The 23,315-nt window shown below is 39.4% G+C and overlaps 1 protein-coding gene and 1 long non-coding RNA gene across 4 annotated transcripts in view; one reads left to right on the top strand and one right to left on the bottom strand.

The window, feature by feature from the left end:
- Nucleotides 1–2,528: 2,528 nt before the first annotated feature.
- On the bottom strand, nucleotides 2,529–19,240 carry LOC102067114 (uncharacterized). 2 transcript variants are annotated; one of them, XR_003381850.2, is made up of 5 exons: nucleotides 19,159–19,240; nucleotides 16,103–16,172; nucleotides 15,201–15,305; nucleotides 9,713–14,720; nucleotides 2,529–2,681 (listed from the first exon to the last, which is right to left on the bottom strand). It is a non-coding gene; the product is annotated as an uncharacterized LOC102067114 (long non-coding RNA). The 2 variants fall into 2 exon arrangements; XR_012580067.1 differs by lacking the exons at nucleotides 2,529–2,681; nucleotides 19,159–19,240 and adding an exon at nucleotides 18,626–19,045 and having other exon boundaries at nucleotides 9,181–14,720.
- ZFC3H1 (zinc finger C3H1-type containing) overlaps nucleotides 19,228–23,315 on the top strand; it is a 41,188-nt gene continuing 37,100 nt past the window's right edge. For both annotated transcript variants that reach the window (XM_014272257.3, XM_014272262.3), the window contains exon 1: nucleotides 19,228–19,909. In XM_014272257.3, coding sequence (XP_014127732.2) covers nucleotides 19,321–19,909 — 589 coding nt within the window. In that variant the 5' untranslated portion in view covers nucleotides 19,228–19,320. The remainder of the gene's footprint in view (nucleotides 19,910–23,315) is intronic.

The raw sequence follows: 23,315 nt of genomic DNA on the forward strand, positions 1-23,315 counted from the left end.
TTAGTGAGACCAATGAGTACCTGGATGAGGTTTGAAACTTGTTGGAGCACTTCGAAGTTCATTAACAGCAGAAGAAAGAGACTTGAAACGTTTCCTAAAGTTGACTTGGGATGAAAACATGCCAAACCTGCCTGGTGGCTTTTCTTGGGGCACGTCAGAATGCCTCCCAAAACACTCGAGTTGAAAACAAGCTGACATTAGCTACGGGACAGACTGCACAGCTCCCACTTCCACACATCACAGCTTTGTCAACAAAGCACAGTAAGAGGTGAAACTTCACAACTTCCCAAAAACCCATTGTTTTGAGGCAGCAACCTCAAAATAAATGATAAATGAATGAAATAAATAAGACCTCAGGCATCCCAGGAGATAATGTTGAAGAAGCATTTAAGCATTTAGCACTTGATCAGTGGAACATAGACCAAAACCTTCAAGTGGTACAAATGAGTGCCCTCATGAACATCAATAAATAACATCAGGTTCTTCTTTCCTATGGACTTGTAGCAGCAGCAGCACAACAGAATATTTATTTAAATATTCAGCAAGAGGCAGAGTAATACAAAAAGGACAGGAAAATATCTTTGATACACAAGAGAAGCAGTTTTAAAGCTAGAAAATTCAAGTGAGCAATCTTGATTTAGGAGATGATAATTTCCTTACTGAATTTGGGAATAATTCTGGCATGTGGAACCCATTTATTTTTGAGGCATGTTCTCTTATTTTCCATTCAGTATCTGGAGTAGCTTTCTATCAAGGTGTGAACACAGTCCATGTGTTCTTTTTCTCTCAGAAAAAGAACATGATTCATTTCTCTCATAAACTTGGATATATTTTCATGTTGTTGTGAAGGAAATACTCAGTTATGATTCAGAGTTGCTTCTTCAAATGTTGTCTAAACTAGGAAACTTACTCCTTAAAGATTTACCTGATTTTAGCTGAAGAAATAGGCCTTTTCCAGAGGCTAAGTTAATACTTGGGTGTTTACAATGTATTTTCTCCAGGCAACTAGAGACAAAACTTGGATCAGGTGCCTTAGACAAGGCTTTATCTTATTTTCTGCTATATTTATTGGTAACAAGTACTGGTAACACCCATAATTATCTCAAGTAGAGATACCTAAAACAATAATACTAATGTAGGAGTACTGATTTTGATATATCTAGTCTTCTCTCTTACCTCCCAAATTTTCATTAAACATCCAGGTCTGAGGTCTGAATTTGAGATCTAACAATCAGACACGCAGCAGCTGGGCTGCTTTGTAAGAACAGGACACCTTTTAAGAATAGCACTGTTATGACATTGCTTAGGCTCTTCTGCAAAAATCTAACTAGTTGAGATTTTCAACCAGAACAAGATCAACTCTACTTAAACTGGTGGCTGAACAAGCAGCTGCTTGTTCTGGTACAATGAACTCCCATAAACGTACTCATTCAAATACATCCTTAACTGTAATAAGTTGTTTTATTTAATTTATTGCTTACTTTTTGTTTTCTAAGCTGTAACAGACTGATACTGGAATTTCTGGTGGAGAAACAAATGTTCCTGAAGGAATCCTAGAGCCCTGGCTGATATGTGTGGTTCTATAAAACTGTGGGATTGTGATTAATGGTAACACACAGGCTGGTGTGAAGAGGGGGCAGGTTTGAGGAGCTCTAAAGGACTCTTCAGCTTCCTTCAAAAATCCCATCCCCTTGTGAAGTAGCACTTGGCACTGATTTAGGGACATACCAGACTATTGCGCTGGTTTATCTACAGACCTTGTCTCTTGGCTTAAAGCACAAAGTGCTGCTGCTGCTGGAGTTTACCTGAGCAAGAACACCAAAAGGGATCACAGCTCTCCACTCCTGGTGTGAGAAAGGTAGTTCTGGTCAGGAAATGTCTAACAACCAGTGCATGAATAATGTTGGCTTTGACTCCTTTTTCAGCTCTGAGTCTTTTGTTAAATGTGGCTTCAAACATCTTTCTTCCAGTGTTTCTGATTGCCAACAAATTTTCCTGCAGTAGCTTGGTACACATTAAATGTTGCAAGTAGATTAGAAAACAAGGAAGAAAGGCACGCAACTTTCTACATTTGGAAGCTGAAAGAAGTAGCTACAGTTTTGAAAGTAATGTCTACAACAGCTCTGTAATTGCCCCATATATTGTATTTAAAACATTCTTTTCTAGATGTTGCCCTTTTTTCACTAGGTCCTGTAATAATGGTAATAATAATAATAATAACAACAACAACACTTTTAATTAGTAAAAGCTGGGTTTTTAAAAAATTTAAATTGCCATCTAGATGCTTACAATATTGTGAATACAGAATGAATGTATTTAAAAAGCCATCCTGAAACAGTCAGAAAATATTTAATATTTTCTGTATTATATTTAATGCATGCAATACATTAATTTCATAGTCAGTTTTTACTTATAACCCTCCCCCCATTCCTTATTCACACCTAATAGTAGTGATAAGCTTGACAATTAAAAAAAAAACCCAAGAAACAGTTGTTTACAACAAATAAATCTGAAAGCTTTTCCTCACACTTTCCCATCCAAATTCATATGAGGAATAAGAAAAATTTGAAAAGTTTGAATTTAAAAAAATTGGAATTATAAGCTACCCAATATTTAGAAGAAGAGTTTCTTCTTACCTTTTGCCTAAATGTATAGGATGCCAAGCACTGCCAGTGCAATATCTAGGAGAAAAAAAAAAAAGAAAAAAGTAAGATTTAATAAGAGGCAGGAATGTGAGATTATTAAAAGCAATGCAACAGAAAGATAAGAAGATGTCACTGTACACAGCATGCTAATAAGTCTTTTACACTCATTCTTTTCCTAGGAATTTAGTAGATTTGCCATAATACAGCATAACATTTCTAAACTTCTATGGCAATTTTAGAAGTAGATTTCGGACTTATTTTTTTGTATCTCGGAGATAGAACTTTCCAGTTGTCTTCACTGCTTAAAACATTATTCACACTTATGCTTGATAGAGTGCATTATGAATAATATAGCTTGAAAGTTAAATACTAATTTAAACATCTTTTATTCTCCTTTGTTAATCTTGTTTTCTTAATAGAACAACAACAAATAATCTTGTTTTCTCAATTGTTTCTTCTTTGATTGAAGACAAAATACTGTTCAACACATGAAATTAAAAATCTGTAAAAATTGTTAACATTGTATTAAGTATAGCTGTTCACAAGGGCCTTGAATAATATTAACACTCTTAGAAAAGACAACATAGTAAGATTGTAAAATTTTATGCTGATAGTGTATTTAGATAGTTACAGAAAACAGAAGGGGAAAAGTTATACTGCAGATAAATATTCTTCTTAAGTAGAGCATTCATAATTAGTAGCCACCTGTGAAAATACCAACCAAATTGCAAACAGTCATTTTCACACTGAAGGAGTTGCTGTACAGATGAATTCCTAACATTTTTGAGGCACTTAAAAATGTCAGAGCTTAAGACTATAGCAAAACTATTCATACCAGGATTTGGATTGTGGACTACAAAGCAGCAAATGAAGAATAAATATCCAAATCGCTTACCAAAAAAGAACAGAACCTAGAATGAAGCTTTAAGTATTAAATTTATTAAATATGTGTGGATAGGCTTTTGCATTGTGTTAAATGAATGTATCCAAGGACAATGACACCAATTAAAATTATTCCTAGTAGCCTAATTGTCCTTTTTCCGGTCATTTATTACAAATGACCCAGCTTTTTACTATGTGTTTATGCTGTGTTTTTCTACTTTATCAAGTAGATAAAGGCAAGAGCCAACATATTGAAAGTAGCATATTTTCAAGATTGTGATGTCTCTAGTATATTTGCATTCTTCAGAGAATGAAGTTAAAGAATTAAACTAGAGTGCAAAAATATGTTAATGGAAAAAAAAAGGGTTCAGCAGTGGGTAAATTCAGTAATGGGGAAGGGTAACAGTAAGCAAGGCAGGTAAAGATCTAAAAGAACTGTGCACAAGGAATGACCGTCTTCAGTCACAGACTTGCCAAGATGGTAAAGAGGCTTTAAAGTTGCCAGGGGAGGAGAGCCTCCTTTCATCCCAGTCCCACTGGTTTGATGCCAGTGCCCCCACAAGAGATGCCCAGAACCTGGAGGAGGATCATAGTGATGCCTAAAGATTTTTAGCTTCTTTATGTATTTGTAGCTTTGTAGGTTTTAATATGTAACTGTATAGTTTCTAGCACTTTCTTACACTTTAGAACAGTAGTTACCCTTTCTCACACATTATGTCACCTTCTTGAAATGCAATTTGGTCTTATTTTCAAGGGAAAGGATTTCCAACAAGGACATAACAAGATGAAGGGCTAAGAACCCCTTGGAGTGACTCTAGTGGGGCAGGTCCAAGGGTGGGTTACCAGGACAACCAGTCTCCCATTGGATGTACTAGCTAGATATACAAATTAGTTAAACTTCTAAAAAAGTCTAAAAAAATTTGATGCTGCATGTGCACATAACCTTTCATTGAAAGACTGCTCTTTATGCTATCCATTCTAATATTGTTTGGAAAGTTTTTCTTCTGATTTTAGGCAGCAATATGTTAGCAGGAGAGCACCTGAAGAGCAGCACAAAGGAATTCCAGCCACTCCAGCCAGTGAGTTGGTTTAATTGGGGGTCCCAACTTAAATGGCTCTATGAAAACACACAGCATGGGGAATAAACAGCAAGGAGTTAGAGATGCACATGGCTGCAGGGCCACACTCTTACTGGAACCATGGAGACATGGTGGGATGGTGTTAGAATGAAGTCATACTAGAAGGATGCATCTCTTCAGCAACAGATAGGAGCACCCTCATATTCACAAGCCCTCACCTTCCCAAGGGACTTCAACCATAACCATATCTATTGGAAGGACAACACAGCAGGCCATAAGCAATACAGGAGGTTCCTGAAGTGTGTTGATGATAACTTCCTTCTCCAAGTGACACAGAAGCCAACAAGGAGAGGTTCTTTCTCCGTTCTCAGCCTGTTGTCTCTGCCCGGTTAGGCATACAATGGCCTTGGGACAGCCCGCCCTCCAAAGGACGAGTGCACTCTTCAGATTTTTTGGTCTTCAATATTGTTTATTAATTCTTATCTACAAAATTGTCTCCCAGCCTGACAGAGGTCTGCCCAGCAAGACAGCCATGGGCACACTGACCTCCCACTGGGCGGTCATCTATTTTTATACTAAAAACTACGGATAAGATATTTACCTTTACCTTCCAATACCTTTTACCCTTATTAACAAGTGCAGATTTAATGTGAACCGATCCCAAAGTGCCAACATCACCATCAAAGATGGATGACAAGAAGAAGAGGAGAAGGACAAGACACGCCCTAATTCCTCCATCTTGTCTCCTAAAAACCCCCCTGTACCAAAATCCCCAAACCTGTGCTTTCACCCTGTGAATAATCAATTCCTTCACCACTTATCCCCAAGTGATCCTCTTGTCCTCATACAGGTGGCACATGCCCTGCAGGGTCAAAATCCAACCACCAAGCACTTCTGGCAACATTCCAGGATTTCCGAGCCCCCCCCCAGGGGTTATCTCGGCAACTCTGGACATCAGGAGTGATGTGCTGAGTTCCCACAGTTCTTTGCTGGGCCTCGTCTCACCAACAAGGAGGGGCTGCAGCAGCACGTGATGCTCAAGGGCAGCTTTGGCTGTGAGTCACCATGGAATAGTGGCTTTCAAGATACTTAGGGCAGTGATAAAGGTGCAGAGCAAGCTTACTGCCCTGGTCTTCAAGAGAGGAAGCTGGTCTCCATGGGTTGGCTTGGTAGAGTACCACTGACTGGCATCAGAGCTGCATCTCTGCTGTATGGTGTTAGTCATGTTATTGTCTGTGCAGAATTACAGCTATGCAGAGAACAGGACTGGCTGGATTTCAGATTGAGATAACTTCTAAATTATTCAGAATCATTATGTTATATACATTTTTATCCTGTGAAAACTCATGTCTTCCACATCTGTCACAGCAAGTAGGTGTAACTTGTCATACATAATGATTCAAATCAGCAGTTTTACTTGTTTAGGCAGACTGAGAAGCAGTGATGGAACTATGCACATATATATTTTTCCCACACTGGTCATAGTTAGATTTTAGGGTCTTGAACCCAGTTGGCAACTAAGAACCCCACAGTCACTCACTTACCTCCTCCCCACCCTGGTGGAATGGGGAGGAGAGTCAAAAGCAAAACCTGTAAATTGAGATAAGAACAGTTGAATAATTGAAATAAAAGAAAAAAATAATAATGACAGCAAAAAAGAAAACCAAGTGATGAACAAAGCAATTGCTCACCATCTGCTGACTGATGCCAGACACCATCCCTAGACCCCTGTTAGCCCCTCTTACAGGTAACTCCATCAGTTTATGTAACAGGGCAGGATGGTCTGCAGTGTGGAATATCCCTTTTGCCAGTTCACATAAGCTGCTCAAGCTATGCTCCCTCACAGTTGTTTTGGGTTTTCTTGATGTAATTGTTTTTTTTTTGTTTGTTTGTTTGTTTGGGTTTTGTTTTTGTTTGGGTGGAGGGTTTTAGTTGTGGTGGGTTTTTTTTGTCTGTTTATGGGGGTTTTTTTGTTTTGGTTTTGGGTTATTTTTTGTTTGTGTTTTTTTAGGCTTGTGTACCATCTCACTGTCAAAGCAAGAGACCAAAAAAGTCCTTGGATAAACACAGCTTAGCAACAACCAAAACACCAGGGTGTTATCAACATTATTCTCATACTGAATCCAAAACACAGCAAAGCACCACCACCAAGAAGAAATTAACTCTATCCCAGCCTAAACCAGGGCAGATCTTTGGCTCAAGAACTCTGTCATATGTACGTTTAGGTTCTTTAGCAGACAATTCTAGTAAATACTGCTAAAGATTTAAGATTACTAATTTTCATTGTGCTTAAAATAATTTGTAAGAGATACTGGGAGGTGAGGGGATCAACCAAAGCTACATCTATACATGGAACAAAATCTTAACAAAAAAATATTACCTCCAGATTGTTAGTGACCAGGCCTGGATACTGACAAGCTTGCCAAATATGTAAAAAAATTTTTTGTGTCTTCTTGTTATCAAGATTGAATGTAATGAGCTCAAAAAGAGATGTCTGAATGCAGACATGATAGTTTTATCAATGACTTGGAAATCACTAAGCATGTAGATGACCAATGCCTACTAGTCTTGGCTTGCCAGAACTAAACAGAACAAAGATGGAAATTTGATTTACTATTTTTAACTGACTATTCCAACCAGCAGACTAATGGATTTCCTAGGGGATGTCTGTATTACAAGAGTTTTGTTTGTATTCTGTACTGACTTTAGAAGCTCTCCAACAAAAAAACCCAAACAAACAAAAAATGCATAACAAACAAAAATAAGCAAACAAACAAAACAAAACAATCAGATACAACTGGCATGTTTTGATACTACCTCAGCAGCACTTAGCAAAAGGAAAAAAATAATTGTAATATTCCTAAACATTTCCTAATAAAGAAACCACATGAACATGCTATCAAGTCCAACTATTTGTGAATTTATATTTATATTTTATTGTGAATTTTTATTTATAGTTCAAAGCGTAGACCACACTCAGCCAGGTGAGCCACTGGAAGATGAAGAGCAATGGAAATGTGTGGCTCATTTCAAAAATAATCTCCTTAATGGGATGGTAAATTACCCTTTCTTTGAACAATGGCTCAAGTGCCCAGATGCTGTGTCTATGTGAATAGTTTCTGTCTGAGACTTTCCAAGCAGTTGCTCAAAATGTCTTTATCTGCATCTGAAATAAAAGGGCACTAAACCACACAATGGCTGTCTGAAGGGCAAACTCTGGCAGTGTAATCAATAGGTGATACTGTTTCATCTGTTGGGTCTCCAGTCAGGACATACTTTCTATCTTCCCCACTGCCTTTTCCTAACATTGTTTTCAGTTGCTCTAGGCCATAGTGAGTCCAGCTCTCTGCCTTTTCCATGTGAAGAGAGTGGGATGCTTTTGTAACAAAACAGACTTCTTGCATTCTGGAGTGGCTGTGTAATGCTGCAAGGCCATGCAAGTCAGGGAAGATGTGGTGATACAATGAGAAGACTGACCCAAAAACTCAAGGGAGATTATATCAACACCATCAAATGGATGAAACCTTATAATGAATACTGATGGGAGAAATACAGTAACATCACTTCATCCACAACTGAATGTAGTCCTCATTTATATCTATTTCAGTTGATTAATACTAGAGGCACAGCAGAGGTTACTGCATATGTACTTAATTCAGTTCTGACTAGGGAAGTATAAAAAAATATTTGCTATACCTCTTTTCTGCAGTTATATTTCTTAGTTTACATTTATAATCCATTATATGCAATCTACTAAGGCATGTAAAATGCCTCTTAAATCACTTTCAACTTTATTTAATCTTTTTATGTTACTAAAAGCATGGAATAGTTGAAAGTGAAGTATCAAAATTAATATGAATACTAAAACTGAATAAAGGCACTATTAGTATCTTTATTACTATAAGGTGTTATATACAGATGAGAGGCACAAGCATCAGTTATGAAGACACAGCTTAAATACTGAGGATATTGTGTCTCTCTGAATCAGCAACAAGTGCTTTATGTTTCTATAGCAGTTAAACATAAGAAGTTAAAAATCTTCACAAATTTTTGAAATTTTGAAGTTTAAGGAAGGGAAGTAACATCGGTCAATGCCTTGTTCCAGATCACATGAAAAACTTAACAACAACCTAAAACCAGATGATCTGCCATTTTTTTATACACAGTGAAACATTTTATTGAAGATTTTATTAAAGGTTTGTAAAAATTGCCTTCAGTCCTAAGCAGAATCTCTGGATCCTATAATAAGATAAATTATAAAATAATTTTTCTATTGTTACTCATTTAACAACTACAAGGAAAATTCATGAGGGAAATATTCAGCTGTGGATTGAATGCAAATTCAAATCCACAGCATAATGGGACCTTCCTCATTTATTACAATGTAGAAATCTTGTACTGATTTGGTCTTGTACCAAAGAAGACCCTACACTTTAGTAGTAGCCTATTAAAAACTACTATGGACAGCAGTGGAGTATTATGTTTTTGAAGAGAATTATTTTTCTTACTTACACTGCAGCAATTATGATGAAGTTTTATATTATAAAACTCATAATTCTTAGATTTACTGCAGATTGTAAATTTGTATTTGTAAGGTTGTATCTGAAAAATTATATATTGTGTCTTACCTGGGCAAATGTTCAGTTTTTTGTAAAACCAGATAATTATTACTTCCTTAGAGAGACAAATATTGGAGGATAATGCACTTGCCAAGTGCACTACAGATTTAGCTGTATTTTGCAGATAGACAAAAGCAGCAAGTACTCTGTGATCAATAAACTGGATTTTGGGAAATCTACTTTGTAATAAAGAATGAGCTTTTTATCTTTGAATATTTATTAAAAAAATAAGTCATGTAAATACAATATTTTGACTTTGGCAGTAGAGAATTTTGGTCCTGGTTCACGCAGGGCAAATACCCACACATCCAACTTCAAACACTGCTATGGAACTGACGACTTTTTCAGTTCAGAAACTGGATAATTTAGTATGAAATATGAAAATATCCTGGAAAACTAAAACTACAGAATAAGGAAGAATAAGTTTTACTGAAAAGAGGTGGCTCTAACAACACACGTTCAAAAGTTAAGCAGAAATATCCCTTACCGTTTTCTCTTCAGTCCAGATTCAGCAGACTGGTGCAGAAAAAGTAATTCAAAGCTAACATGAGTTTAAGTCCTATGATAAAGAGTTGCAGATTCCCAATGTTTTCAGCAACTGAAGTTTCTCATCAGAAAGACTATTGCACTGCTTATTCTGCCTCTTTGCTGTGATAATTTATTCTGATTCTTTGAGTCAACAACAGTAAAGTGATGCCATAGGAAACCACTCCGTCCTGAAGCAGATTAAAAATGGAGAAGTCAAGACACTGACAAACAGGGCGGAGCCCAATCCACCCTTCTCATGCCAAAACAGTGCCAATTAAAGATTTATTTTCTTGTTCTCCTGACTTCAGAGATCCACCCAGTGTCAGAAATTGGTATTGAAGTCCCAGAACATCCTGTCACTGTACACAACACTCTAAGGTAGCACTGGTTTTAATCTCTGAAAACAAAGTTTTGACAAGCTGGGGGTAGGTGGGGGGATTTGTGGGAGGGTGTGTGTGGAAGTATCTTCTTCATCTGTGAAAGGAATCTGCATTTATGCCTTATTTATGCCTTTCTCATAACAAACATAAACAAAACTTGGTGCTCTGCTTTTCAAGATACTAAACTCTTCAGTTCTGTGAACTCTAGAACATCACTATAACAACAGGAGGTTATCTCCCAGCTGCCAAGTCTTGCAAGTCATTTATTTTTTCTTGATGACATGGACATTTGATAATATAGATGCAGAAATGAGAATGACTAGGATTCAAACAAAATCTTCTCAGAAGAAATCTCAATAAATAAATAAAAAGTGAACATTTTAAACATTCATTATTATTTTAGTAGAATGGCTCATGACTTTTTCAAAATATATTTTGCAGACTTTTGGCTTGAGACTTTACCAGCCTGCTTTTATGTTAATTATTTGAGACTTCCACCTGTAAATATGTCCAACTATCTGGAATTCATCTTATATGTTTAATTTCTCTTATGTCAGACACTGATTTAGGTGTCAGCCTTAGGTACACTGGAGCTGGTTTTTTTTTCCCTTCCCCTAAAGATTCAAACCCAAAAGAACATTTGTCAAAGACTGTGAAAACAAGAAACTCGAGAACTCTTCCAGAGTCAGAACAGAGAGATTCTGAATTTGTTATTCTTTTTTCCTGAAAACCGATCTTACAGTTTTACTAGAAAAGGCTCACATGCAAATATAGCTAGTAATGAAAAAATTTCTGTACAATAGTCAGGCCACTAATAGCTGCTGGCTGACAGAAGGTACTGAAACTTTTACAGAAATGGCTCATGACATGATGTTCAAGAATTGCCTTAGGACATTTGCATATATACAGTCAATTTGAGCCTATGGATGTCACTCTCCTCCTACTAATTAACAGAAGGAGATTCCTGCAATGTATCACCCCTCTGAAGTCTGTTACCTCAGGGGAACTGAAACAACCAGCAAATAAACTTTTCTTTCTGCATTAACTAAGCGAGAAGACTTTGATTATATATTTATACTGCTAAATGAAAAAAATAAAATACCAGCTGCATGCAGCTGAAACACTGACCTCTCAGTAATTGACACTGCTTAACTGTACAGCTACTCTGCAGATGTATTTGGACTGCTCTGAGGAGATGATTCCAGGAAGTCCCTAGAGAGTGGGCTAGTCCTAAGCACCAGCTGCTCTTGAAGGATTGAATCTGCGTCCACCTATTTAGCAAAACAAAGTCAAATATCAACCCTCTGTGCCTTTGTGACTACCGTCCCTTTCAACTTGTTTCCTTGCCAAGTTAAGCTTCCTGAATTTTCCTGAAAATAGTGTAAAGGAAAGTTGTTTTGAACTGGAAAAAACATTTAAAATTCTTTAATTTTCTTACATATTCATAGTTCAGATTACATTTAAAAATAACAGTGAAGTGCTTCAAGAAAAGCTGAGAAATTGTCCTGGCATTGAGGGTCATACCACACCTCTTTATTTATCAGTTTAATTCTCTGGGCCTGCAGTCCCAACACTTCACAGCTACCAACTGAGAAGTAATATGCATACTCCTTTTTTGTAATATCACTTTTATTAGCCATTCATCTTTTAAAGTCTGGCTCCTTTGTTGGAATGTTTAATAGTATAAATAATCAGGCAACCTGGTGGCACAGTCCAATGGGATGTCTTTTTCAGCTGGTATGAAAAGACATTGAATGGAAAAAAACTAAATAAAATCTAAACAAAAGAAATTATGAAAAGTCATTGCAGCTGATTTTTAATTAAAAAAAACTCCCACCCTGATACTCTAGTTCTAGGATATCCCCTAACTCTTGCTTTTCCCTACCCTGTTGCAGCCCTTTTATAAAGGGAGATCTCTGCATATTTCCAACTAGCACAGACACATTTTCCAACAAAAACTCCTGCCAACAGCCAGGACTCTTGCTGTTCTGTCCTTAATCCTGTAGCATTACATCGTGGCCCTGCCTGTGGAGATTGCCATGACTTCCCTGCTGCCATAGAACTCCCTTAGCACCCTTCCATGATATCAGAGATTTTCTCCTACAGAAGCCAGACATGATCCCTCTTACAGATGGCTCCCTGTGGCTCCACAGGCCATCCATGGAGTCATAGAATGGTCTGTGTTGGAAGCGACCTTAAAGACCATCTATTTCCAACCACCCTACCATGGGCAGAGACACTTTCCACTCAATTAGGTTGCCCAGAGCCCCCTCCAACCTGGCCTTGAACACTTCCAGGGATAGGGCATCCATGAATTCCCTGGGCAACCTGTTCCAGTGCCTCTCCACCCTCACACTAGAATATCTCTTCCTAGTATTGCTTCTAAACCTACCCTCTTCTAGTTTTAAAGCCATCTCCCCTTTTCCTATCATTACACACCCTTTAAAAAGTCCCTCTCCAGCTCTCTTGTCAGCCCCTTTAGGTACTGGAAGGTGGTAAAAGGTCTCCCTGTACCTTCTCCAGGCTGAACTGACACAACTCTCTCAGCCTTTCTTCATAGGAGAGGTGTTCCAGCTCTCTGATGCAGCTCCAGGATGTGATGTCTGTACTTCCACCAAAGGAGTGGAAGATTATTATTGCTCTCCAGTACAAACTGCAGGACTTGCTGTCCTGATTAGCACTTCTGTACTTGCACAAGAGCCATGGGTTTTCCTTAGCCATGTGTTACACCAATTCCTGATATACCTTTGGGGCTATGCACAGTTGTGGATAACTTTGAAAGCAACTCAGCTTCTTAACATCCCTTTGCACTCCAATGCAAGTACCTTGCTGCTATGTTGAAGCTCTTCTGCAAGCATTAGTACTGCCTGCTCTTAGCAATAGTAAAATACTACACTCATGTTTTTCCTTATGACGATTCCAAACAAGAAATGGCCTTAATTGATCAATCAGCAACGACAGTGGGTCTTTCTGGCTGGCACACTCCTGTAAATGCTCTCATCAGCCTTTCCACACAGCAGTCACCATTTGCTTCTCTTTCAGAACTGTTTTTGCAGGACTCAGCCCTAGAAGATGAAAACATTGCCTGACTGTGCCAGGTGTGCCAGTTACACCTTGAGTCCTCATGGCTGTCCCCAGATGACCACCTTGTTGCACCTCAGCTCCTCCTCACCTTGCTGGTGTGACTCACCTGATGGCTCACCCTGGCAAGGGGGTGTGATTGCATCAGTACAAGCTTGGTTTGCCCTAAATTTTCTGTAAGAGCACAGCAGTACTGCAGCACTTGTCCAATTTGTTTGGTCCATAACATCAGATGAAGGGTCAAAGCCAAAGATGCAGCACAGTTAGACACATGGGTTTCCTTTGTAAGTTTACAAGTGGATTTTATGCAATGTCCAAACAACACAACCACAAATACACTTATTTAATCATAAACTTTTTCTCAGGATGGGTAGAGGTCTGTCCATGTAGAAATGCTGATGCTACTATTGTCACTAAGAAACTTTTCAGACAATGCATCATTTTGGAATACTCACTGTACCACATAGTGACCAGGAGACTCATTTCACAGGACCTGTTGTCCAGAGGACCTGTCAAGCCCTAGGAACCCAAGGGCATCTAGACTTTGAAGGGGCTGAAAGGAAGAAATCTGTTTAAGAATTATACTGGCCAAACTTTGTGAATAACCAGACTAAAAGGCACAAATGCTTTCTCTTTGGCCATAATATACATCAAGATCACTATGAACAAAAACACACACTATGTCCATGGGAACTTGCAACAGGTAAGCCCATAAGGTTGCTGCAGAGCTCACCTAATGCACCACATACATCCAAGCTACAGGTGAGCTCTAATAGTGGCAAGACTATTCACTCACAGGTTGAAAAAAAAATCCTTCCAGAACTTGCCTCTGAATGTACCACCATTGTGGACCCCAGACCTGAGTCTACACAAAAGTGACACACACAGGACTCAATATCAACAGCATCAGATCCATACACACACACTGCCCCCAAACAGTTGAAAATTTTTGTATCTTTACATAACCTATTAAAATATCTTTCTTCAGTTGGCCTACCATTATGGTAAAGACTTAAATATTTCAAAATGCTGGGTGTGTTTCAATATCCCTCTTCACTCTAGTGAAGGTGTCATCATGCTTCCCATGGCATGTAATTTGTCAGTAAAACAACCAATCTGGAAAACCCTGAAGGCAGAAATTCCTTGCCCAAGGCCACAGATGGGAACTGATCCAAGTAGATCCAATAGAGATATGTATGAAGCTCCAACTCCTACCCATCACCTGGGATTAGTTGCACCTGGGAACACTTGTTATTTGAAAGCAAATGCATCATGGCAAGTGGGATAGCGTAATTCTCAAAATTGCAGGACATTATAGGATATTGTTTCTATATGTTTCTACAGTATTTTTAACAAAAAGAAAGGTATCATAGCTTCCATACATAGATGACAATGCTACATTATAATTTCAGAAAAAAAATCCCAGGAAATTATTGTGAAGTTTATTTCTTCACTTCTTTCTCCCTCCATCATTCTCTGTGGAATCAAATCCATTGCAGTATTTACCTGCCAAATAGAAAAGTTACAATTGTTTATATTATTTTGAGTCATGCTAATTTGAGCTTTTAGTTTCAGAGTTTATGTTTTGAGGAATATCAGAAGTATTTAAAAATCACTGAGGAAAATACCAAAATAGTGGAAAGTGCTGCATGTAATCTATTATGTATGTACTTGCATATCTATCCAAGCATAAAAAATTACCACAGACACTTGATCTGTTAAATACCTCTAACTTGGCTGTAGCATCTGCATTCTACAAATAACACTATAAATAACTATGATCAACCCTGTCTGTACACAATTTGAAGAATTAAGGAACAACAAAGATGCCATCAAAGGGCAAAAAACCCAAAACATTACACACTCACGACAGTCTTTGGGGTTAATCATGGGTTAGGTGTCCAATACAAGTACAAACTCAACAGAAAAAGCCCAAAGTCTTCTTTGCCCTAAAGGGGACATGAGTTCTGTGGTTCAGTTTCTGACCTTGCTTGCACACTTCTCTTCAACATATTGCGCACTTGCAGGAGTCCTTGCTCAAAAGCTTGTGTAGGTCTCAAGCAGCAATGCAGGATCCTCAGCTGAAAACCTCTGAGGATACAGGAAAGGGTGCTGAGGTTCCTGAGAGGAAATTTCCATTCTTTTAGCAACATCTAGCAGGAAGGAGTTAACTGCTACTTGAGTGTGTTTCATCTGAAGTTATCTGCAGTGATTATTTTATGTTCCTAAAAATAAAATCTCTTGCAAAAGAAAAAAGGTTCTTGTGTGCAAGAGTTCTGTCTTTTGGGAAAATAGAACTCTTAGAATCAGCTCTTCCATCAGACTATTAATACCTGAGGTGAAAACCTAAAATTGCATTTTGACATCTTCCAGATTTTAAAAACATCTTTTTTAGTAACTGATAGGTATTGAATAATTGCAGTCATAAAAAGATTTTTCTCATCACCAAGTGCATGTCCAAGACCATAACCATGGGATTGATTTATATTTTACCATTAATTCACCATAAATACCAAAATAAAAATTACAGACTACTTTTTTTTATTTTAAAAGCTTTTATGAATAGTCTTCTGTAAAATAGAAATATCTCATACTTTTACCTCATCCAAGGGAAGATTCCTTTAGGTATTTAATATAATTTGCTCAGATATATTTCTTGGTAAAATATTAATTAATTTTAAGCATGTCATGAGGTGAGTATTTAATTCTATCATTATGCAGCTCTGTGCTGCTATTTGAATGTGATTCTTTGTTCTTTTTTCAATCTTACAGTCTCCTCTAATTTTTACTTCTTTTTACTTTCATATATATTTTGAAGGCATTTTGTTCAAGACATTTTTAAGGCATTGTGTTCAGACTATGTTCAGTAAGAAATTACCTACACTTACTGCTTATTTTGAAGTTGGATGTTCCTAATTGGATAGAAACTTTCTTCTTTGGAAGATTTCACCAAATTTTCTGTTAAAAAAACAGAAACAAAAATAAAAATAATCCAGAAGAAATGAGTTAAGAAACAGAACAACAAAATTATGTCAAATTGTGCAACAGTGTCAAATTGTGGATTAACTGGACATTGTGTCAGCTGGCACAGGCAGAACACAGGAAAAACTACAAAACTGTGGAAGAAATGCTAAGAATATATTTATCTTTGTTACCTCACCAACTAGGGGATCTACCCTGAACCTATGATAGTAATTGACACTTGCAAAGCAAGAAGAGCAAAATTAATTTTAGCCTAAGCCAAATATTATAGTATCAAAAAATACTGAATGTCTTACATGTCTGAAATCTGACCAAGTTCTTGTAACTCAGACTGTGCTTCTGCAAAAACAAAATCCACTTTACTTTTTATCACTGAATTTAATTTATATGGTAAACATGTAACTAATTTCCTGCCTCAAACTTTGAAACAAGTTAAATTCTGTGCTCCTGTACTAAAATGTACTATCTTCTGTATTTTAAATTATTTTATTTGTCCTTTACTGAAAATATATTCACTATTTAATATTTTTTTTCCTCCAGCAGCAATATAATCTGTTACACAGGCATGAAGTCAAATGCAGCTAAAATAAAATTTCTTTCTTTTTTCTCTTATGTTCACACATGTCAATGAAATCTCACAAAAAAATTCTTTATCTATTACTTATGTCATAAGCAAGGAAGTTTCTTCATGTTTTCTACTTGAATGGCAGCTCCCTTGCAGTTTTCAAATGTTTATGGCCTTTGTTCAAATGTGTAGGTAGCAAAACCATCAGAAAAACACATTCTTTTTACACGTGCCTTTTTATTCCCTTTACAGAAAAGAACTTAACACTATCAATTTCTCTATTTAATAACCGTGGTGAATCTGCTTGTTTCTGAAAATTTAAAATTACTCATGTGATAACCCTAGATGATAGCAAAAAGCTAGGAATATCAGATGACTGAAATGAAAGAAGGGACATTTGATACCACAGGATATACAAAACTACTGGAAGATTCTCAGGGTATTCTTTTACAGATGATTAAGTACAGATGGTTAAGTTTTCTCTTAGACAGACATTTATAATACAGATTATATAGCATTTTTTAATAAATTCACCACACATGTCGGATGAACAGTAAGCAAACATGCAATAAAAATCAATAGAGTGGGAATACCCGTCAGGGTAATTTCCCACAAAAGAGCTGATGTTTTGCCAATATTTGACAGTTCTAGAAATGTTTTCCTTTTCTGTCTAAAAGATACTGATAGTAATTTCCTACTGGTTCATGAACACACTTAAAAATCAAGGTAACTGTTCAAATGCAACTGGAATGAGATACGTGCAAAGCCCTGGGATGCCCAAGTAAGGACATGTGCTGGGAGGGAAATTTCTGCAGCTTACATGTAGTGATACTGAAACTGCTTTGTAACTACAGGGGGTTAGATTTCAGACATGGACATAGGCACCTAGCAATGTTTAAAAACCTGCTTGACCTCCAGCTGCTACTTGAGAAAGTTTTCAGTATGTCCTATGTAATATTTGCATGTTTTTAGTCCTGTGGGATGTGTAAAATAACGCAAGCCTGATTCCTAGAGACACCAACAATTTGAGTAGAAGTACTGACACAAAGAGCATACTAATGTAGAATGATGTATACCTGGGCTGGGGAGGGGGGGAGAAACAGCAAGCCTTTAACTTGCTTCCCTGTAAATATCTTCAAAGAATGCATATTGTTTTAAACAGAAAAGGAATTGAGAAATTTCGGATATGATATACATCTTCCATTACTCTATCCTGTTTTGTATGAAGTCACTGCAATGCTATCTATTTTGACTCAGTTTGTCCTGTTAGATCAAAAAAAAGAGGGTGAAAAGTGTTTTGAACAAAGAAAAGGAAGCTTGTTTGGCACAACATTTTGGACTTTACAAAGCATACGCTTTATCCACTCTCTCTATTCTTGCTGGATTTAAACAAAGCCCAGAAAGGAAGGCAAGGGGAAATAAATAGCAACATGATACTGAGTTTTATTTTGATGCTTGTGATTTCATAGCACATTACTCACTAAAAAATACGCTACAAAACATCTTAATAATTCACTCTCAGGGAAAGCATGAAGAAGCAGCCATTCTTCCCCAAGTTTGAAAACCATGGCAAATCTGCAAAGACATTTAGCGTGCATAATTCAAAGGAACCTCTCAGGTTTCTCAGTTTTCAAAGTCAGGCTTTGTGAGTTTTACAGGAGACACCAATCTGACTTAGAAAGTTTTATTTAAAATTAGTTTTTTTCTGCACAAGCAAGTCATTACTGCTCTCCAGTCAGCAGTCTTGGTAGGATGCTGCGTCCCTCAACAACCAACCAGGTAGCAACAGAATGCTACTTAGACATACCAAAATAAAACAAATTATTTAAGTTGTTTATGGAGTTTTACATTCTCTGATACTCACTTAGCACTTTTTCTCTGAAGGCATTAGGACATTTCACTTACAGGCAATTACAGCTCTGGAAGGCTTTGCAGAAACCTCCTTCTTAAAGATTTTAACATTAGTTTAGCTACTAGGAGAGTTCTGGGGGTTAATGCTTGAACACTTGCTGCTTTCCCTTCTCTAGCAGCCTGTGCACGGTTGGGGAGAGCAGCAGGGCACAGGCCGCACCAACAGAGAAATGGCACCCAGCAGGCACAAGCTCCTGCAGCCTGGACGGCGCTAAAGGGAGCTGCCACTGATCATCCTGCGCCGGAGGGCAGGGCAGGACAGGACAGGACAGGGCAGCCCGCCGCCATGCCACCGCTCCGTTCCCACGTAACGCCATGCCCTTCAATAAGATGGCGGCCTCCTCCTCCCCACCCGCTCCCCTACCAACATGGAGGGCCCCGCGCCCATTGGCGCTCGCCCTCCGCCGCCGCTGCGCGATTGGCTGAGGGGCCGGCGTCCCCCGGCCGTGCTTTGCTGGTCTCGCCCCGAGGGAAGAACTACATTACCCAGGATACCCCGCAATAGGGGCGTCGCCCGGAGCCGTTTCTTCTCTTGCGCATCTAGGCTCTGTCTCCTCCCAGGCGGGAGGGACGGGGCGTGGTCTCGCGAGAGTCCGCGCGGGCCAGCCGAGGGGCCGCAGGGCGCGCCGAGACCGTTGTCGTGGGCCCATGGCGGCCGCGGAGGCGGCGGCCGCGCCCGACCCCAGCGGGCTCTCCCCGAAGGAGGAAGGGGAGCTGGAGGATGGCGAGATCAGCGACGATGACAACAACGGCTTCGGGCCCTATGGCGGCGGCTCCGAGCATGTCGGCGGCCTCGGTAGCGGCGGTAGCAGCAGCAGCAGTAGCAGGCCGTACTCGAGGCGCCGGCCGCCCCCCGGGCTCCACGGAAGCGGCTCCATGTCCTCCCCCGGGCGGCCCTTCCCGCGCTCGCGGCACCAGCCTCCGCCCGACACGGGACACGTGCACGGCCACGGCGGCTACCGGCCTAAGGACTCGTTCCGCTCCCACCCGCCGGCGCCGCGGATGCCGCCGGGCTCGCACTCCGACACGGGCCCCCGGCTCTCCTTCTGGGAGCGCAGCCACAACGCCCTGGATCGGTTCCGCTTCCGAGGCCGGCCCTACCGGGGCGGTGGGCGCTGGGGCCGGAGCCGAGGCTGCAGCGATCGGCCGGGTAACCCTCCCGGGAGGCCGCCCGGAGGGGGAGGCGGCGCCGGGTTCAGCAGCAGCCAGGGCTGGAGGGAGCCCTCGCCTCGGAAATGTATCCTTGAGACCTGAGCGGGGCGGGGGGCCCGTGCTGCTGCGGTGGGCCTGGGTGTGGCCGTGGCGCGCTACGTGGCCGAAAGCCGTGGGAAGGGACGCGTTTCCCTCCGCGCTGGCAGCGGGATTCCCGCAGCGCTAACGGAGAGGGAAGCTCCAAAGCTAATCCTGGGGATTGGCCGGGGCAGCCGGTCCTGCTTAAGGAGAGGCTGCTGGGAAGTCGGATTACAGCCGTGGCCTAGCTGGCGGCTTGGCCGATCCGTCGGGTGTAGGGAAAAAGGAAAAGCATAGCCTGAAAGGAAGCTTTTGTCGGTTGGATTCGGGGGGCTGCTTTTCTAGCCCCAAGTGCGAATATTGTGAAGTGGGGTCAGTCTTTGGTGCGGCAATTTTAATATGTATAATTAGTGTCACAATTGTAAAGATAGAACCCTAAGCTTGTTAATTTACCATATTGGGCAATAAAGGATCTAGTGTTTTTTTTATTTTCACTTTCATCCCTTCAGAGGCTATTACACATAGGTTTAGCTTTAGTCAGTTTTAGCTAAGCTGGAGTGGATCTGCCCACACAAATTGTAGTTTGTATGGGCATTCAGATAAAAGCCATACCCACCATTTCTTGTAGGATGTTCTCCACTGATTGCTCTTAAGAGTTTAGGTGATTCATTACAAGAATTCCGATATTTTGTGCTTTTCGGAGCAGGAATTGCAAAAGTGGTGGGAAAAGCTTGCCTAATTTTTCTTTTCTGCTAGAGGAAGTAAAGTAAAGAACTGATGCTGAGTGTAGCTTGGGGCATCTCGGTTACTTGATGTGACTGCATTGTTGCCTTACTGAAAATGTAGATGAGTGTAAAAGCAGTGAGCAAGAGAGATAGTGGTTAAATCCTATTCTCCAGAATTTTACAGTGTTCTATTGTCCTTCATGTCAATAGTCAAAGGATGTGTTTTTGCTAGAACCAACTGCATGGGTTGATTTCTTGGGTCTCTTGAATCTTGTTTTAGATACAAGATTATTATTTATGTCATTAATATTTACTTGTTTAAATGTAGATGGAATGTGTAAATTAGCAATAGAGATTATTTTATTTAGTCTCAAATTATGGCATTATCGAAGGCTTCATTGGAGCCTTTCATTGAAGGGTTTTATCCTGACAGGCAAGTGAAGATGTGATTTGCCCAAGGTTTCACAGTAAGACAATTCTAATGCTGAAAATAGATTTCAAGTCTCTTTGTAGTGTTGCTCTGAGTACCTGGAGGTTGTTACTTTCTGTATAAGGAGTTTAGCAGGACAAATGTGGAGATTGTCCAAAACAGAACTTGTAATGTTTCTTAGTGAGACTGATGCAGTCTCCTTCTCTCTTTTAATTAAAAGAGATTCCGAAATGAATAATTCTATTTTCAAATCAAAAGTAGAAAATGAAGATGTTGGAAGTGTTCTTGTTCTTGGCACTTAAGATTTAAACATCTGTTGAAACGTGGTAGATGGCGGATATTATGTTACTCTTGCTCTTTAGTAAGTGGCCATTCAATTGTTTATGGATCATATAGTTAAGGAAGGTCCATGATTTTCCCTCAATATGAGTTACTTTCTGTTTTTTAAACTTCCTTGCCACCTAATACAGTCAATTTTAGAGAATTAATCAATACTAAGATACCTTCATGTTAGTAACATTAGTGGAGTACCACTGTAGTTCAGTGACTTCAGAGGAGACTTTCATATCAACTGATACAAGGAGGCTTGTGGAAGTTCCCTCTGGAAAATGTTTCAAGTGTCTTGAGTCCTGATTTTGGCCTTCTTAGTAGCTGGTACAGGGCAGTGTTTTGGGTGTAATGTGAGAATAATGTTGATAATACACTGAGAAGTGTGTTAGGCTGAGAAGTGCCTACACTGAGTCATGGACTTGCAGTGTCCCATGCTGTGCCGGTGAGGAGGTGCACAAGAAGCTGGTAGTGTGCAAAACAGACCCAAACTTGGCCAAAGTGGTGTTGCATCCCACAGAATGCCATGTCCAGTGTATGGACTGTGGGGAGCTGGCTGAGAGCCACTGGTTGCTGCCTGGGGCTGGGCTGGGCATCTCTCAGTGGGTAGTGAGCAATTGTATTGTGTATCACCCTCCTTCCTTGGGCGTTATTCTACTCTTTTTGTTATCTCCATTTTCATTATTATTACTATTTTACTTGATTTTTGTTACTGTTCTTTTATCAGTCCATGTTCCCTCAACCCACATTTCCCTTTTCCAAGTTCTTTCCCCATCCCACCATGGAAGGGAGGGAGGAGTGAGAGTGTGAGGTAATAAGTTGCTGAGGGGGGGTAAACCATGACAGTCTGGTAAGACAGGGATTGTTTGCTTGATTTATCCTTGAAACTTGTGCTTTGCACCGTGTTTTATAGGAATATATATTTAAGTGGAATAAGGGACATTCTTTAAGATAGAGCACTTAAATAATTCCTGTTACTCTTTTAGGATGTTAGCTTTTAGGCTTTTCTCTTTCAGTTCTTGGCAGCTTTAATGTTAAGCTGTTATATAGTAATTCTCCAGGAATTCTTGCATAGAGAATTGTGGAATTTGAGTCTGAAATACAGAACCATTATGGAACTTCCTGTTTCCATTGAATTCTGAACTCTTTGCAGTGTACATTTTTCTTCATTTCTAACTCCCAGTTTCTTCTTTTTGGTTCTTGGATGAAGTTTCTCTTGAGTTGGTTGTAGTGCAGTTGTTTCAAAATGTACATGCTTGTCTGCCTTTCACAGCACTTAATGGAGTCTTGCGTTCTATGTGTAGAAGCACTAAAAAAAATTTTCTACATACCTGAACCACAGAATTTCTTGGTGGGAGCTTCTAGCAATTGTATTATCCTGAGCACAAAAAAAATCTCAAAACTGTCTTGTTATCCATCTCCAGATGACTTTGGAAGCTATTTAAGTATTCCAATAGCAAATAGCAGTTAGACTGATTAGCTTCAAAATTCCTTGTGACTTACGAAATTACGAACGTAGCTGGCTCTTTGGAAGTAGATATTGGAAGGGAATTCAGCAGATATTCTTATTGCATAATTTGGTGTTTTACTGCATTCAGCTTTTAGCATTTTAAACATATTTATAGACTGTTTTGATTGCTTTTTGGATTTTATGTAGTTTATCTTAGCTGGTTTCTGCTTTTTGTGCTGACACTTGAGAAAGCACTGTAAAGCAGAACATTTCCTGCTATTACGGAAGTAGCTTTTGCAGGATACTTACAGAGATTCTTCATACTAATGTTAGAACTTAACGCATAGAAACATCCAAGTAGTCAGTGCTTGTTGAGAGCAGAAGACAAGTATGTTTTCCTTTGGATTCAGTATGTCTGCATTCAGAGGACACCTATTTTAGCCTCTAGTTTTACTCTGCTTATTGTTTTAAGAGATGATGT

Source organism: Zonotrichia albicollis, chromosome 4 (assembly GCF_047830755.1).
Source record: "Zonotrichia albicollis isolate bZonAlb1 chromosome 4, bZonAlb1.hap1, whole genome shotgun sequence".
NCBI classification, from domain to species: Eukaryota; Metazoa; Chordata; class Aves; order Passeriformes; family Passerellidae; genus Zonotrichia; species Zonotrichia albicollis.